General features: G+C 36.4%; 1 protein-coding gene across 1 annotated transcript; it reads left to right on the top strand.

Annotated features, from left to right (window-relative positions):
- Positions 1 to 2,357: 2,357 nt before the first annotated feature.
- Positions 2,358 to 16,679, top strand: WDR41 (WD repeat domain 41; the record flags this gene model as incomplete). The annotated part of the gene is made up of 10 exons (XM_010185125.1): positions 2,358 to 2,406; positions 4,465 to 4,596; positions 4,965 to 5,027; positions 5,519 to 5,630; positions 7,143 to 7,205; positions 9,727 to 9,837; positions 11,157 to 11,341; positions 14,057 to 14,178; positions 15,142 to 15,230; positions 16,546 to 16,679. Coding segments are annotated over 10 exons (1,060 nt in total), but the record flags the coding sequence as incomplete, so codon positions are not given.
- Positions 16,680 to 16,951: the final 272 nt, after the last annotated feature.

Raw genomic sequence — 16,951 nt, 5'->3', positions numbered from 1 at the left:
GTAATAAATGTAATTTGTCTTTATAGAAATACCAGAGTATTCTTAGATTGCAGGCACTGTCTGATGCAAAGAAATCTTACCATTTTGGGCTTCATTGTATGGTAGCAGGTAAATTACTGAAGCTAAACTAATGATAATCTGTGTAAAACTAAAGCCTGGATGGCTGCATTGGGGGTAGGTTATAAAATAGCATATGGATAAGGAGTAAGTTATATAGCTGGTTAATATTCTGAGGGTTTGAGGAGTTTAATAGACTCGCTTCACTGGACAGTAATTCTAAGGTTTTATTTATCAAGAATATGGTAGTTTCTGGATTGTTAAACAGCTGATAATATTTTTCACTTGTTTTTTTCAATAAAATTAGTATTGTTACTCAGCTTCTGAAATGTTTTTATTTAGTTTCTGCAGCTATTCCATTGTGTGCTTTTTGTCAACTGTTGTAAGCCAAGTTTCATGGTTCAGGACTTTAGATAATATAATCTTACTGAGAATTTTGCAAAAGGATTTTCTTGTTTTCTCAGTGGCTCAGCTAAAACCAGTGAGTGGAAAATTTTCTCAGATTGGTTTTTGAAGATACTAAATAAATCCTGTATAAATGTAACAGAAACCTGTTTTATTTTTTCTTCTTTTATATTTTTTGAACATGAAGCAAGGGTCATATTGATTGGAAGATCACTAAAGAAGGCTAAGCCTCAGCGAGAGTCTTCCAGAAAGTGAACTGAAATAAAATTACATGTAATACTCTACCGTTTGACACATTAAACTAAACAGTGTTCATAACACATTTTAAGAATAGCTGGTTTTGGTTGCTTATTTGACCATTCCTTGCTCCTTCAGGAAACAGACAAGGTTATAGATGATGGTGGTCATGACTGGAAGACAATCAGGTGACCCGTGAATCTCCACCTTGGTGAATAGAATGTAGCAGTAGGATAACCGACTCTACAACATACCTTTATATTTAAACAGAAAACCTGTTTAGAAGATCAAGAGAAAAATACACAAAGCTTCTGTATTGGTGAATTACACTCATGCCTTCTTCCAATCACCAGTTTTCTGCCCAGAATTTTTTCAAGTGGCACACAGCTCCAATACTACTGAAGAAAGGAATTGGAATTTAAAGGGTTATTGCTGACTTGCAAGAGTCTTACTATTTTAAATTCTTGGCATTGTGACAAAATAGAGCTAAAAAGAGCATAATAGAGCTAAAAGGTAACTAAAGATAAAGAATTAATGTTATCAGAGGTATGAATGGAAGACTGTTTTTTGCTCTAATCTTTTCAAATAAGGCACTTGGTTGGATATAAAATAATGAAATATAAAAGAAGAAAGTCCAGTTTACAATTTTTTCCTGATTTAGTATTGAAAACTTACTCTGTTAGCAAGTTTCACAAACTGTCACTGCAAAGAGTCTAAAGGACAGGACGTGTGTAGTTAAGGAAGCCATTCACATCTGGTAACAAAAAAATTTAGGAGTGATGTAACCTCTATTCTTCATGACTTTCTTGAACATAGTACAAATCTTAGTTCTCTAAATATTAGCTGTTTAACCCTTGGCCAAGGCTTAAAACAAAAGAGGAGAAAAGAGAAGGTAGGTATATTTGCAAGTAACAACTGAATTCAATTTTCTGTGAAAGGTCTTTCTTCTGTTCTAGACTGTCTCAGCTCATAGTGATCTTTACTGAGGTAGCTGGGATGTGTGCTTCGGCTACAGTGTAGCTCTGGTGGTGATAAGGTGCAAATGTAGGCACATGGCTAGGTATACAGTGTAGCCTAGGGAAGAAGACTGAATTTAGCTCAGGCCTTGCACATGTGAGATTAACACACTAACATGAACTTGTTTTTTCCTTGTGGTATGCCTTCCAGCTGTGTTTTTAGCAGAAGTCAAATTTATCACCTTATGTACACTACTTCAGTGAGTTTTTTAAAGGCAAATAAGTTTCTTTTAAGTCAAAATATGATCGTAATTGTGAGTCTTCTCTACTCCAGAGCTGAACTTAGATGAGTGATTTGTAACTTGTTAGATGTCTGACAGTCAGTTGGCTCTGACTCTTTGGTTTTAGAGTTCACTGTTATTTGGTGTGTAAGATATCGTATTTTTAAACAAGAGAATTGGTTCTGTGATGTAGGATTCTATTTATAATGGCATGGAATTCTTTAGCCTTGTTCCTATATTAAGTATGCATTGATAAACACCTACTTAAATGTACTGACTTCAGTTTATAAATGGTAACTGGGATTTATGAATATCTGTTTATTCTTTAAAGCCAGAGTCATATAGCTTGTAAATATTTTTCTTACATACCTGTTTACAGTTATTGAAGTTTTCACAACTTTTAAAAAATTTTTTATTTCAGGTTTGCATCTGCAGGAGATGATGGAATCATATTTCTGTGGAATGCTCAGGTTAGCTCATTATTGGGGGTTTAAGTTGTGTGGTCTGAAGAGGCTAGAAGTTGGAGAGAGAAGTTAAAAATATCTAATAGCAAAAAAAGCAGAATAACTAGGAATTGCTGCAGAGCTACTGTTTGAAAATGTAAAAGTGAAAGGAGTCTGTCAAATCTTATTTTACAAGAAGAGCTAGAAACTTGAAAGTTATGTGAATCCAAGAGAATTATAAATTTTAAAAGTCAGGCTATTTTGGGAAGACAATGATTTTAGAAAGATTTGAATTAAAGTGATGATGTGAAAAGCGGAAGTGTGTATGAACTTGTAACTTTAATTCTTCTCTTAAAATATGTTCAGCGTCTGCTGAAAACACTGAAATGTTGACTAGTAACTCAACAAATACCTAGCAAAGTCTCAATCCTGCCAAGATTTACATATATACTGAAGTATAAAGCTAACACAAAACTGTATTGGAAACACACCAAAGCCAGTGAAGTTAAACATTTCATGCAGTGCAGAAACAAGGCCTTAATTGCTTGCTATGCTACAAAGCTTCTTAGAACTTTTGAAAACCTTGCTAAGACATGAGATTTGTCATGGAAATAGTGTTCTGTAAGTGTGATACCCTCTGTTCTGCTCTTCTGCTCTGTGTCTGTATCACTGACAGAATTATAGAAAAAGGAATGAGCATTAAGCCTGTGTTAAGGATGGGCAGTATACAAGTTGAATTGTTCTATAGGAAGTCTAAAAGAGAGACATACTCTGCTGTCTAAACTGTAAGTATCAAAAATTCAAATTAAGGAAGAGGGAAATCTCAGACTTAACTTTTTTGGAAACCTGAAAAATTTGTATGTGACATTTATGATTGTGTAATTTTAAAATATGAAAGGGGGAACTTGAAACTGTTCCTCTATTTTGAGCAGTTTCATTAATGCTTTGCTGTTCTTGAAGGCTTTTTATAATTCTATAATTTGGAATAGGAAATTGTTTTTGAATATTCAAAACCATGTAAGTATATACACCCAGTAATCTGAGGAGTTCATGAATGTAAAACTTATTTAGATATCCAGTTTAGGAATTGAATTCCATTTTCTACTTCTGTTGAGTTTTTATTATGTTTTTATTAAACCAAATATTTTATAGTTTTAATTTAAAACCTTAACCCACAAGTGTAAAGAAATTTACCGTTATATGTGGGTAGTTAGGGCCTGGCGGCCGGAAGATATCGTGCTGTACGGAAAGCATAAGGGCCCCCCTCTCCTGATAGCCAATAGCATTTGATTTACGACGTTAGCAGGCGGATGTGACGTTGTAAACTCAGGCTATAAAACGCTCTGTCACCTATCAATAAACGCCATTTGCCGTCCACCACATTGGTGTTTGTGAGCTTATGGTCCACGCAGACCCAGAGGTGGGGTCGCTGAGCCGTTCCTGAACCAGGTCGCTACGCCTCTGAAGGCAACAGTTATAACTACCCTTGATGTTAATTGCATGATTAAACTGCAGGTATGCTTCTTTGTTTGTTTGTAGGGTTTTGCCGTCTCACTAAACAGAGCAGAAGTAGCTGCAGTTATCTAAACTATCAGCTTAAAGCTTATAATGTACATACTAAATAAAACTGTCAGGAAATAGGCAGTACTGTGTTTGCCATAAATACGGGTCAAGTTTTTCTAATAATTAAAATTTAAAATAATTACTTCTTCAAGAGAAGAGTTGTCAACAAATCTGTATACTGTAATATCATTTTTTTTTGAGTGAGTGGCCAATATTTGCATTAGAATGAAATAAGTTTAATACAGAATTTAGTTCTTAATGGTTTGTATATTTATTTTTTTTTTTACTCTTAGACTAATTTTTATTATGTAGTACATTTATACTTAATATGTTATTTAATTCTGGGTAATATCTTGAACATTATTGAAGGCATTAAGAAGTAAATCCACAAATTAGTTTAGAAAGGGAGATTTTAGACTCTTAGAAATTCTTGCTTTCAAAAGTCATTTGCTACCTATATAATGTACTACAGTAGGCACTTTCCAAATTTCACTCGTGATTTTCCATGTTTTTATTTTTCAGACTGGAGAAAAACTTTTTGAACTTCATGGACATACACACAAAATTACAGCTATAGCACCATTTTCTTCGTCAGATGCTTCTGAAGAAAAAAACCATCTGATTTTAACAGCATCAGCTGATAGAACGGTTATTGTATCCTTAGATCTGAAGAGGATTCAAATTTCTATGGGCTTTTTGCTGGTTTTTACTTTTAATGATAGCATTGAGACAGGCTGCAGGTTGTTTAAATTTATTGACTGATAATATCCAGTAAATATAATTGTATTACACTAGGATTTTACTAGTTATTGCTCACAAGTAGGTGCAACCCTTGTTGCAAAAAGGAATTCATAACAGACCTTTATTAATATGTCATTTTGGTCAAGTATTGAAAAGACAGTCAGGATTTAGAAGACTACATCTCTGCATACCCATTTTGCAATCTGTCATTTAGCTACAAGCACAACAGTTGTATTTATAATATGTTAAAACCTTTCAGTTTCCTTAATGAATAAAGTCAGGTTTGGGACTGCATTAGTGGCAGACAGGTTCAGAAAGTGTCATGTTTCCATTCTACTGTAAAGGTAAGCTGAGGAAATCCTAGGTATGTCTGTTGTTTTGTAGTATACAGTAGTCTATTATGTGTGGCTTATGGGCCATATGGGCAGGTGTGTTAAAATGAACAGCAGTTTGGTAAATAGTGGGTGGCTGAGAAGTGGTCACAATTATTAATTTTATTTTGAAACTCTTAATACCTCAGTTTTCTGGATGTAGGAAAAAATATAATTTTTATGGCTTGGTTTTCTTACTGTGTTGGAAAAGGCAACCTACAGTCGAACTAGTCCTTGAATGCTAATAGTAGAAAAAAATCACCAAAAAATCAGTTTTTGCATTGTTGATGGGAAACTGTAACATTTAGTATGTAATTAAATCTGTATTTCTCAGGAAAGTGACACTTCGATACTATATTTCATAGTACTTACAGCTTTATCTAGCTAAAGCTCATGATAATTTCATTGAGAAATTCCCTATAGAACTTTTGCGGGGAACATACATCTGATTTTTTGTTCTGCAGTGTTTGACAGTTCTTCAAAGACTGGATGTATGGTTGTCTGGAGGGAGTGATCTATGTGTTTGGAACCAAAAATTAGATCTCTTGTGTAAGACCAGTCATCTTACTGATGCAGGTAAAAATGTAAATGACTCATTATAGCTGTCAAAGTGCAAGTAAAATGGATCTGTATGATGATCCAAAACCAAGTTGGCAAATTCTCTTTAATTCTAATGATAACATTATGTATTAGAGCCACTCTCTATTTTTTAAATGTCAGTCTTAATAGTTTCAGAATTAAGACTGCTCTTAATCTCCTGTGCTGTGTGAATTTTAGACTGTGTCAGACCTCAGTAACTGTTCATTAGCTTGGACTTACAGGCCTAGACCTTGGATGCTGATTTATATGTTTGCTGTAATGTGGACCAGATCTTTTGACTGGCTTTCCCTGTGAATGAGTGGGAGTTTTGTTATTCCTAAATATAGCTTTGTAGTAGTAGAGCAGTAAAGATTTAATTTTCTTACTAAGAATCAGTAATTTTTGATGCAGAAAATGTAGGTTTTGATAGAAATGCAGCAAATGTAATCAGATTTCAGTGTCAATCATGTGTTTCTATTAATAAGTTTATATATTGTCATAGAATCATAGCATGGTTTGGGTTGGAAGGGACCTTAAAGATCATCCAGTCCAACCCCCCTGCCATGGGCAGGGACACCTCCCACCAGACCAGGTTGCTCAAAGCCCTGTCCAACCTGGCCTTAAATACATCCAGAGAGGGAGCATCCACAACTTCCCTGGGCAGCCTGTGCCAGTGTCTCACCAAATTGTTGCACATTATTGCCATACTTTACGAAGGTGCCTACGAAGCTGTGAATCAAAGTTGGAACAAATATATTCCTTATTTGGAGTAATGGTAGGCAAAGTTTTTTGAATCTTTGAGAATATTAATGCTTCATTTGGTTCAGTATGAAATACCATGCCAAATAGCAGTTGGAAGCGGTGGTGCTACAGTCCTTAGCATGAGGTGCTGTTGAAACTTTCATACAAGGGGTCAACAGGATGAGCCCTCTCTTCCCTCCCTAATCTCTTGTTGGGAAAGAAATTGCTTATTCCCTGGGGAATTTTCTCTTAATGGTGTGGCAGCACAGACTCGGGGAATTCTGTGGAGGATGAAGGCAGAGTTAACAGCAAGGTGGACATTTCATGTTGTGCCCTATTATTCTTAGCTGGCTCTGCGCAATATTTCAGTATCATGCATACTATGGTAGTATCAGTATCTAATAACTTTGGTACTGCGTATGTTAAAAGTTTCAGTAATTACAACAGTGACCTTAATATTGTCCAGCATTAGGGCATAAACATTTTAACTTAATTTAAAATAAAATAATTGATTCTCAGCTTCACCTGAAGTTTTATGTGCAGAATTCTGCGGGATTCAGGACCAAAACTCCTGACTCTACCTCCATCTGAGGCAATCTGTTCACTTCCAATGCCATTTAACCTTGGCTTAAGGCAATATGCTTTTATTTTGATAATAACTTATAAGTGGAAGGAAGATTATGAAGAACTTAATAAGGAATTAACAGTTTGCTGTGTTTTCTTGCGGTCAATGAATATCCTTTTCTGCCTTCCTGTATTTTTTCAAAGGTATCAGTACTTTGATTGAATTGCCTAAAAATTGTGTTGCGGCAGCTGTTGGCAAAGAGCTAAGTGAGTATGTTGTATTTCTGTTAAATGCTCGTGTTCTCCTATAACACCTGTATATCAGACATGTGTAAAGAGCACACTGCTGGAATTGTATAGGAAAAGTAAATAATATTAGGGTGTGATTAGCAACCTATTGGGTTGGCCAGAATGTAATTGTGGTTTTTTTCTGGGTAAATGAAAGGTGAATTTTTAATAGGAAACAAGCTGTATTAAACAATATACTGTCTATTTTGTTGAATTACCTTTTGCCATCTTTCAGGCAACTTCATGATTCCGCACTCAAAAAAGTTCTTATCTTTTTCGGAAAAAAATCCCAGTTTCCAGATCAATTTGATATCCTGATCAGCAGTGAAGGTTTTACTATTCAAGGTGCTTTGTAAAGAACAAAACAAATTGTAGTCTGATGGTGCCAGGTCTTGTGAAAATGGTGGACATGGTAACATGTCCCATCCAAGCTGCAACCATTTTTGACGAGTGACCAAATTTGTATGTGGTCTAGTGTTATCGTGAAGAAACACAGCACCTTTGTGGTTCACTAATTCTGGACATGTCTGTTTGATGGCATCATTTAATTTCTTCAGTAGACAACACTGTGTCCAAATGAATGGTTTGGTTCCTTGGAAGCAATGCAAAATACACAGTACCTTTGAAATCCCACCAGACTGACAGCATCTCCTTCCTGTGGTGAATATCTGGTTTCGAAATGTTTTGAGCTGGTTCATCATGCTTGCTCCACGATCATTTTCATTTGTCACTGTTGTAGATGATCCAACATTTCATCGCCTGTTATCATATGTTTCAAAAATGGATCATTTTCTTCATGTTTCAAGAGAGAATTGCAGATGTCAATGTGATTAGTGAGATGAATTTCTTTGAGCTCATGTGATACCCAAATATCGAGCTTCCTAAGGTATCCAGGTTGTTTTAAATGGTTTTCAGTGCTCAATTTAGATATGTTAAGATTATCAGTAATCTCTCATGTCATTAAATGCCGATTGGACTTGATCAGTGCCTTGATTTTGTCGTTACCAACTTTGATTTGCCTTCCTGAGTGTGGTGCATCATTAACATCAAAATGTCCTGACCAAAATTTAGCAAACTGATTCTGACACTGCTGTAGTTTTAAGTGGTCTTCACCATACACATCACATAACTTCTTATAAGCTTGCACTGCGTTTTTTCCTTTTCGGAAGTAATACAGCAAAATATGAAGAGAATGTTCCTTCTGATTTTCCTTTTTTAAATTGACATAAAATAAATACTTGTTAATGAAATCGTGCACTTTCTAAAACAGGCTTGAACTGTCAGCTGTCAAGTTACATAATGAATTTGTGGTTTAAAATGAAGTTAGTTACTCTTCAAGACATGTATATTGATGTATTAAAAAAAAACCAACCCAAACAAACAACACGATTACTTTCTGACCAATCCAATACTTCCTTTTTTCCCTTATTTGACAGAGACAGACAGTGCTAATCTCATTTAGGAATTTTGTTGAGATCTGCATGACAAAACTCTTCTATATTCTTTGTTGTTATTACTGTTATTGCCACCTGTCCAGATCTGATTGTGAATATCTACATTTGTCCTTCTGGAGAAGGTCTGGAATTCATTATCTGAGCTGTCAGATACTAGGTTCCTCTAGAGCCTCTGTATCCCAAGACTGGAAGTCTGAGATACTGCTGATCTAATTATACTGTCCAAAGTTATAATGGGACAACGTGATGGTTTCTGTTGCTCACTTGGAAACAGGGTTTTCTGTATATGCAAACTGTAAATCATGGGCTAGCTGTAGGTTGAGAGTCTTTTAAATAATAGTGTTTTATACAATTACTGAAATTTCAAAATACGGAAAAAAATTTAGGAGAAAAGGTAGAGCCCTGAATCAGCAAAACAACAGACTTTGCTCAATATGATTAAACACTTAGCTGAAAAATAGCAATCTGATAACTCTGATCAAAGAAGCAGGAGCAAATTAAAAATAGTCTTCCTGTGTTTAGACATTGGTATACAATGTAAACTTCCATCTGACCGTGGTTATTTTGTAGTGCCCTTGAGATACCATAAAAAAATTTCTCAGACTAGTTAGTCTGAATTCCTGGTGGTCTTGGGTACCTTACCAGAGAATACTGCATCCTTTTGAATAATAGTTTTCAATCAGATGAGCCCTTAAGAAAGATGTTTTGCTTTTAGTTTACTTATCCGTAAAGATGTCTAATACTTTTCACTTCTGCTTTCTGCACCTTCTATGTTGATTGATTCTCTGAATTTCAGAGTTACTAGGCTGAAGAGTTTTATCCTATAGTTGCTGTGGAGAAAGGCCTTAGTGATAACACTGAAATGATTTATTCCCTTTTTTTTGATGTTATGAGTAGTCATAAGTGGCTTTGCACATCTTGTACTGTCTCAGTTATATGCTTTAGTTTGTGTCTTTCTGAAAATTTATGTGTTCCATTTATGCACAGCTACATTTTATTCTGAATTATAAAGTTAATTTAGACAATTTCTCTCTCTATCTTTGAAGTAATTTTTAGATTGTTTGCTTCTAATGAAGAGTCTGAAGGTTGGGATGTCCTTGAAGTAAAACGCCTTGTTGACCATCAGGATAACATTTTGTCATTAGTCGTTGTCAATGGTAAAAGTCGTTTTATAATATTACTAGTTTTGTTAGTTACCAGTGGAGTATTTCAACTATGGAATTTTTATGAGGACCGAACTTTTAACTGGAGTGAGAGTTTGTAACTAGTAGACATACCTTCCTGTGCAGCTGCAAAGGTAGTGAAATGTGAAAATATAATGGCTTTATTTATGGATTAACAGTGAAGTGAAACTGGGGAGGTTATGAGGCAGAAAAGGCACAAATGAGGCAATGTAATTGATGGGAATGGAACTCTGGGTCTTCTCCTGTTGGGAAAGTTTAAAATGCTATTTTTCTTGTTCCTTCTGATTCTTAAAATGAAATATACAATGACACATCCTTTGCAGTTGTAGTCCCAAGATAACTGAAAGTTCTGGGTGTGTGGATGTGGGTCTGCATATAGATCCATTATTTAGAGGGTCTGGAAGATAAGCAATCTCTGCTGCTCATTAAGGCAATACTAAGCTATTAACTGAAATTCTGTCTACTCTTCTACAGTTACCAACCCCTTCTACTTTGTTCTTCCCTCTCTTTTTTTTATGGGGCACTCCCAGAGCTTAGGACAGGCTGTTCCTGGTGTGATAGTGTGTATTTGTCCTTGGGCTTATTTCTGTCGGCTGTAGTACAGTGGTAACAAGAAGCTGGAAAGAAGAAAACTTGAATTCTGTTGTAGTTGTTTCTGAGGTTCCTAGTTGTCATTATTTTCTTCTTTTTGATTATGAAGGGGAAGAAATATTTGGCTTAAAAAGACAATTTGCTACTTAGCATTAAATATTGTTGAATCAGTTCCTTTCCATGTGTGATTAACAAATTCATGAGCAGCTACTACTAATCTTGCCATTAACTCATCCATTTAATTTGTGATCAGTATTTCTGTTTATGGCAAAGACATACTTCACTGTGTCTGAGGGGTGCTCATATACCTACTTGTCCAAGGAAAAGAAGGGCTTCATATGTAGGCGACAAATGAACTTCAAATACTTGTACATGCTTCTGGTATGTATGTACATACAGTACTTGCCTTTCCTATACTGTACTGTGCACTGTGGCCTGTAAATGTTCCTCTTCCTAGTTTTAATTTTACAAGAGAGAGCACATCTTTTGCTCATCTGAGCTATGCTAGCTAATCAAATGGGTATTTACTCAAGGGGAGAGGACATTGTCCAGTTACGTACTGCACTTTCTACATAGCTTGACTCAAAAATGGGCTCTCTTTAAGTTTCTAGCTTTGAGACTTTGTGTGAAATGTGTTTATTTTGTATCATATGATTTGTGTGTGTGTGGATTTGGTTTTTCTGTTTGTTTTTTCCCTCTAGACTTGACTTTTGTGACAGGTTCTCATGTGGGTGAGTTAATAGTTTGGGATGCACTTGACTGGACAAAGCAGGCATCTGAGTGCAACTTCTGGGACTCCGCTGTCCATCCAGATGCACAGCCAGAAATAAAGTTGTCCCAAAGCCCAAATGAAACTTCAGTTCAACACTTAACATCTGACGAGGAGGTAAAAAGTTTTAAACAGAGTAAACTTCAAGTGAGCTAGCATGACCTTACACTGAAGGCCAAGCGTTTTGTGTTTGCAGTTTGTAATATGTGAGGCTTCTTTAAAATGTGCACAGTGTGTTTTGATGGCATACATCTTCCATATTCAGTCGTTCTAGAAGTGCAGTTTCCACAGTAGTGCGCTTCTTGAACAGTAATAGCTGAGAGTACTATGAAGTGAATTAAAGATTAGACATATGTCTATGCTTAGTAAATAAATACTGCTGCTTCTCTTTGGATGGGCTATGGTCGGTTGTAAAGAGCACAAATACAGGTCCAAAATACAGTCTACTGTAATCATGCTTTAGAGATAATCCAGGAACTCTTGGTCAGAATACTTGGGCAGAAGCCAATTACTCTTCAGGAAACACTAAAAATCCCTAGATAGTTGTTTACTTTTGTGAAATATTACCAACCGTTAGTGGCAAAAGAAAAATGCCTCCTCATAGTTGGGGTACAGGGGAATTCTGTTTTGTGGCCTGTAGACCCATATCTGGGAAATAATTAAGACAGAGAATCCTGGAAATGGATTCAGAGATATGAGCTATAACATAATAAGAAGTATGGAAAAGCCTGAATGCAGGCTGAGGGCCAAGGAGTCACATGACACACTTGTCTCTTTGTGAAGAGAGCATTCCTGAAACACTGGGGAGAGAAGCACTGGGGGGGTGTGGGTGTTGGGTGAAAAAGATTAGTTGTCTCTAATGGTAGGATTTCTAGTGGTTTTGTTGTTGGTGTTTAGTTTTAGAAGGAGCAAAAGACCAGTCTTGTTCAGGAGCAGTTTTGTAATTTGTCTTCAGGACATTCTGACATTCTGCTTGAAAGCTACACAAGATGTGTTTTAAGGGGAGTGGTGAAAGAATTTGGGGAAGTTTAGAAGTAGTTATAACATTGAATGTGGAATCTGAGGCTGCTGAGAACTTTCTTCCATTCATGGAGCTGAACTAAACAAATTGCTGCAGAATTTTGTTTATTGTGAGACACTTGAATGGTGGGAAGAAAAGGTGGTTCTAGTGTTATATCCTGAAGCAGAGGGTACTTTTAGGCCAGAGCTGTCAATATTGTAAAGTTCTTACTTAAAAAGTGGTGAAAAAATATATTCCTGTAATGAATTACTTTGTTACCTGCTATGTAAAAGCAGAACACTGTTTATCATGTCAAAAAAAGGTGTTTTCTTTGTTAGGAATTCTGTCAGCAGGCATGATAGTTGGGTATTTGGTGAAGATGCACTTTTCTAGTTTGACACTGAGCTAGTAGGCAAGACATCATTTGGAAACAAATGGAATGTTAAAGGTTTGGCCATACTAGGAAACAGTGCTAAGGAGTGCATTTGCTGTCCTAATATATGTGTGTGGGTGTTTTTAACTTGCCTGTTAAGATAGGTGTACACTTCATGCTTGGTTTGAGATGACCATGGTTTTGCCAGGGCTTGTGGGATGGGGGGGGCGGGAAGGTGTGATCTACGAGTGTCTTTTGCAAAGCTGTAAGACTATATGAAACTCAAGAGCCTGTCTCAGGGTGGATGATTGTAAGAGAGATAAGGCTGAGATATAAAAGTAGAAGAATTATGTGAAAGGCCATTGAATTGAGCCTCACACAAAACCAGAAAATTAATTAAATTGACTCAGTGTTTTTTCGTTGATTTGATAGAGTGCTATCAGAAATCTGAGCTTAGTTTCAGAGCTATTGGAGCTCTCACCACAGGTGTGCATAAGAAAAAACTCAAAACCAAACTCCCCCCCCCGCAAACCCAACAAAAAGCTGGACAAAGTTTTGAGTAATATCAAAACACCATTGAATATAAACAGGAAATCTTAGAGACACTTGAAAAGTGGTAGTGTGAACTGGTGATGGGACATCAATGTTTAGGCTCTGTGAATGGAAGCAGGCCATTCAGGGAAAAGATCCAGCGTGCCATCACCTAAAGAAGGTATGTTCAGAAACTCAAATATGTACTGAATGGAAGCATTTTGCACTCTCCTGTTTGATACTGAATATTTATCCTGTGTGTGTACACGTTTGTACGTTTGTTCTTTCTGAAATTATTGCAAGGTCCAGTGGTCTGTAAATTGTTTGTGGCTGCTTAGGGTCACAATAGTAATGGGACAGAATCCCTGCACTTTTCTGAAGAAGAGCACAGGATACAAAATGGTTCCAGATCTTTTTGGTATACCTTTCTGTGAGAGAGTTCCTTTTCTACACTCAGTAGAGCTAAAATGCTTGAGCAAGACCTGTTTGTGCAGCTTCAGTTAAATTAAAAAAAAAATGGCAAAAGTGCAGAATGGCTTCCTGTATTCTCAGTATTTCTTGACAAAAGAAGTGTTTGTTGAAAGAGCATTATTTTAGTGTAAGAATATAAATATTTAATTGCAGAAATGTGTTGATTTGTTGGTCTCAGTGGTTTCTGTTTAGACTGTAAGGTACAGGATGAAAATACAGAAATGGTACAACTGCTTAGAGTATAGGAGGATATCTCTTATTTCCTCAGAAAAATCCGTATTTTTTTTTCTATGACTTGCTGATTCTGTATGTTTGGAATAAAGCAGTAACACAAGGACAGAAACAAGATAGATAATGCAGGCTAGATGATGTCATAGTACTGCTGGAAATCCATTACACGCAGGGTGATCTTTCAGTGTCTGTTTCTGTAAGTTGCTCCATTGAATTTTCTTTCCAGTGTGTGTTTGCTGCTGTTGGGAAAGGCATATACGTATATAATCTTCAAATGAAGCGTGTGATTGCCTGCCAGAGAACTGCTCACGACTCCTCTGTGCTGCACATTGAGAAGCTTCCAAACAGGTACAAGTCATGGTACATTTTGTTAATGCAGTAAAGAAAGACAGAACTTGGAAGAGTGGCTAGAGACTGTCTGCTAAGCTTTATTGAATTTCTAGGATAGGAACTTGATCTTTAGTTTGATTTGCTTTTATTAGATAGAGCTTGTTGTTCTGATGTTTGAAAATGCATCATTGTAATTCAATGTGAAATAATAGTAATCCAGTATGCTTGATACACAAACTCAGAGTAAAATGTCTTGGCTATTTTCAGAATCAGACTTAATAAAGCACTTTTGTCTACACTGTGAAAATATAGCTCAATGCATTTTACTTATATTAAGCAAAGGCCTATGGCATATTCAGTAAATGTTTTTCACTAAGTATTTCATAACAGTTGAAATGTTTTAACAAAAAATGATAACTTCCAAACTTTGTTCATTAGTGCTAGATTTCTAGCCAGAAATTATTTTGACAGCCAAGTAATCTAATAACTGTGTTGTTAGATCTCTTTATACTCTTCTTCAATGGAGCAAAAGTCTGTCAGAAGACAAGAATTAGGTCCTTGATCTTGCAAATGCATATGATGTTCTAGACTGTTCTAAACATGTAATGAAATGGATTATCCTTCCTTTTGTTATTTTTCCATACAAAGAAATATGGCTTTGCTTAACAAAAGTGGACTTATGGAAGCCAGTTTGTGCAACTCTTTTTGCAAAGTCTAGACTTGTTATTTTTCTGTTTTGCAGAGTGGTATGCTTTTAAAATGGGATTGAAAATGTGTATTTTACAAGTCTGTTATAGTTTGTCCTGCTACAGGTGCATGTTGTTTTATATGGAACATGTGGATGTTGTGTTACATTTGAGAGTTCTAGGAAACTTGTGCAGAACCTGAGACACTTTGTGTCTCTTTTATAGAAACATCATCATAAAGTGACTTGCACATGTATGTATCCATTATAGTGTTGGTTATCAACTGTTTTTGCAGGCAGCTGATCTCCTGTTCAGAAGATGGCAGTGTGCGCATTTGGGAGCTCCGAGAAAAGCAGCAGCTGCCAGCTGAACCAGTTCCAACAGGTTTGCGAGTAGTGGGGCCTGAAAAGAAAATCTGAAAAAAGATAACGGGGAAACCCAGTATTTGCCACATAGGAATAGGGAGGCTTACAGGCTTTGTAAGAAGAGTTGTCTTGCATTCAGTCAACTGATAACAGGTGTGGGAGGGAAACTGAAGACAAGACATGGATGCACAAGCCCTCCAAGATCTGTTATGGGAAGTTGGAATGCCCAGCTGAAGCAGTTCTGTGCTATAAAGCTTATTTTAGACTTTACAGTTGTATCAGCTGGTTTAACAAAAATTATGACCTCTCCTGACAAACCTTGATCCACTTCCTATACTAATAGTGCTGGATCGTCTACCATGCAAGAGTAAATAATTGCAGGACTTTGTGAAGAAACCTAAAGAGAAGCTTGCAGATGAGCAGCTGCCACAAAAAGTGTTTTCCACAACTGCTCCTTGAACTTGGAGTGACGTTGCAACTCACTGTTAGTCTGTACCCAACTTCACCTACATATGATGTAACTGCAACTGAGTGTCGCAGTCTTCGTGGCTAGTTGCTAGTGTTTTGGGAAGCCTTTTCCCTAGATGTTGCCTGTGTGATGCTTGCTGCTCTTTGACCAGGGCAGCAGCTTCCTTGAGCACTGGTAGTTTCGGTCTTGGGCATGTGCTCTGTACAATATAATTAGTACTATGGACTGGGAACAGTAATGAGCTGTTACTTTCTCTTGCAGGATTTATTTTTTTTTAATTTGAGCTGTGAATAGTTGATGTACCTCGTCTACTTGGCTGTTCATTTGTTGAGTTTTGCAAAACTTTGGTAATTTTTGCAAATACCTTTTTGCTGCCTGGATTGATTTAGAAATACTTTTTCAGGAATGTTCTATCTTCAGTTTTGCTGGTGACAGTTGATCTACACAGTTCTGCTACTTATTGTATCAAGTGATATTTGGTTTCACATTGGAAATTTGTAATTTCTATGTCTGGAGACATTTGAAAGAAACCATATGCAGTAGTGAGATAGGTGGACTGCTGTTCAGTTAGTTCATTTACGCAGTCCTTGAATTACTTGCTAAATCTGCATATTGTCTCATCTCAGTGAGTAATTCAACATGTTTGCTAAATTATGTCTAGTAAGGACAAAAGACAAAGTAGCTATGTTTCCTTCCCCTCTCAAGATGCATAATCCAGATGTAGAAATGCTGCACAGTACAATGCTTTTGTCATTTTACCATGCAGACTGTCCTGCTTTTATATTTTAAGTTACTCCTATAGTTCCCTTTTTAGCTAAAGGAGATAAATTGTATTTGTGATATTTGCCAAATTATTTTTTTCCAGGGTTTTTCAACATGTGGGGATTTGGAAGGGCAAACAAGCAGGCAAACCAAGCTGCTAAGAAGATGCTGGAGAATACACCCATGTATTTCTTGGAGCTGGTTGGTGATTTGATTGGTCATTCATCAGCTGTACAGGTAGGTCAGCTTTAGTAAGAATAAGAGAAAGTGAATTACACTTACTACTGTAATTTTGGCAGTTTGTTAAACAGCTGTAACTTTCAACTGTTTGGCTCTAGAGGCCAATAAAACGTTGATTATGTGGTATATTTAGTGCAATGTGAAAACAATACATATTGACTTAAAATTTTAATGAGAACTCAGACACTCACTCATGCTTGAGGATTGTGTGTGCAGGTGCCTACATACATGCTACAGATAATCTGGTGAGGTATTGTATTTCTTTATAG

This window comes from Mesitornis unicolor, unplaced genomic scaffold (genome assembly GCF_000695765.1).
Source record: "Mesitornis unicolor isolate BGI_N332 unplaced genomic scaffold, ASM69576v1 scaffold9930, whole genome shotgun sequence".
NCBI classification, from domain to species: Eukaryota; Metazoa; Chordata; class Aves; order Mesitornithiformes; family Mesitornithidae; genus Mesitornis; species Mesitornis unicolor.
The sequence above is the reverse complement of the archived record's forward strand: the minus strand, read 5'-3'. Positions and strand labels throughout refer to the sequence as shown.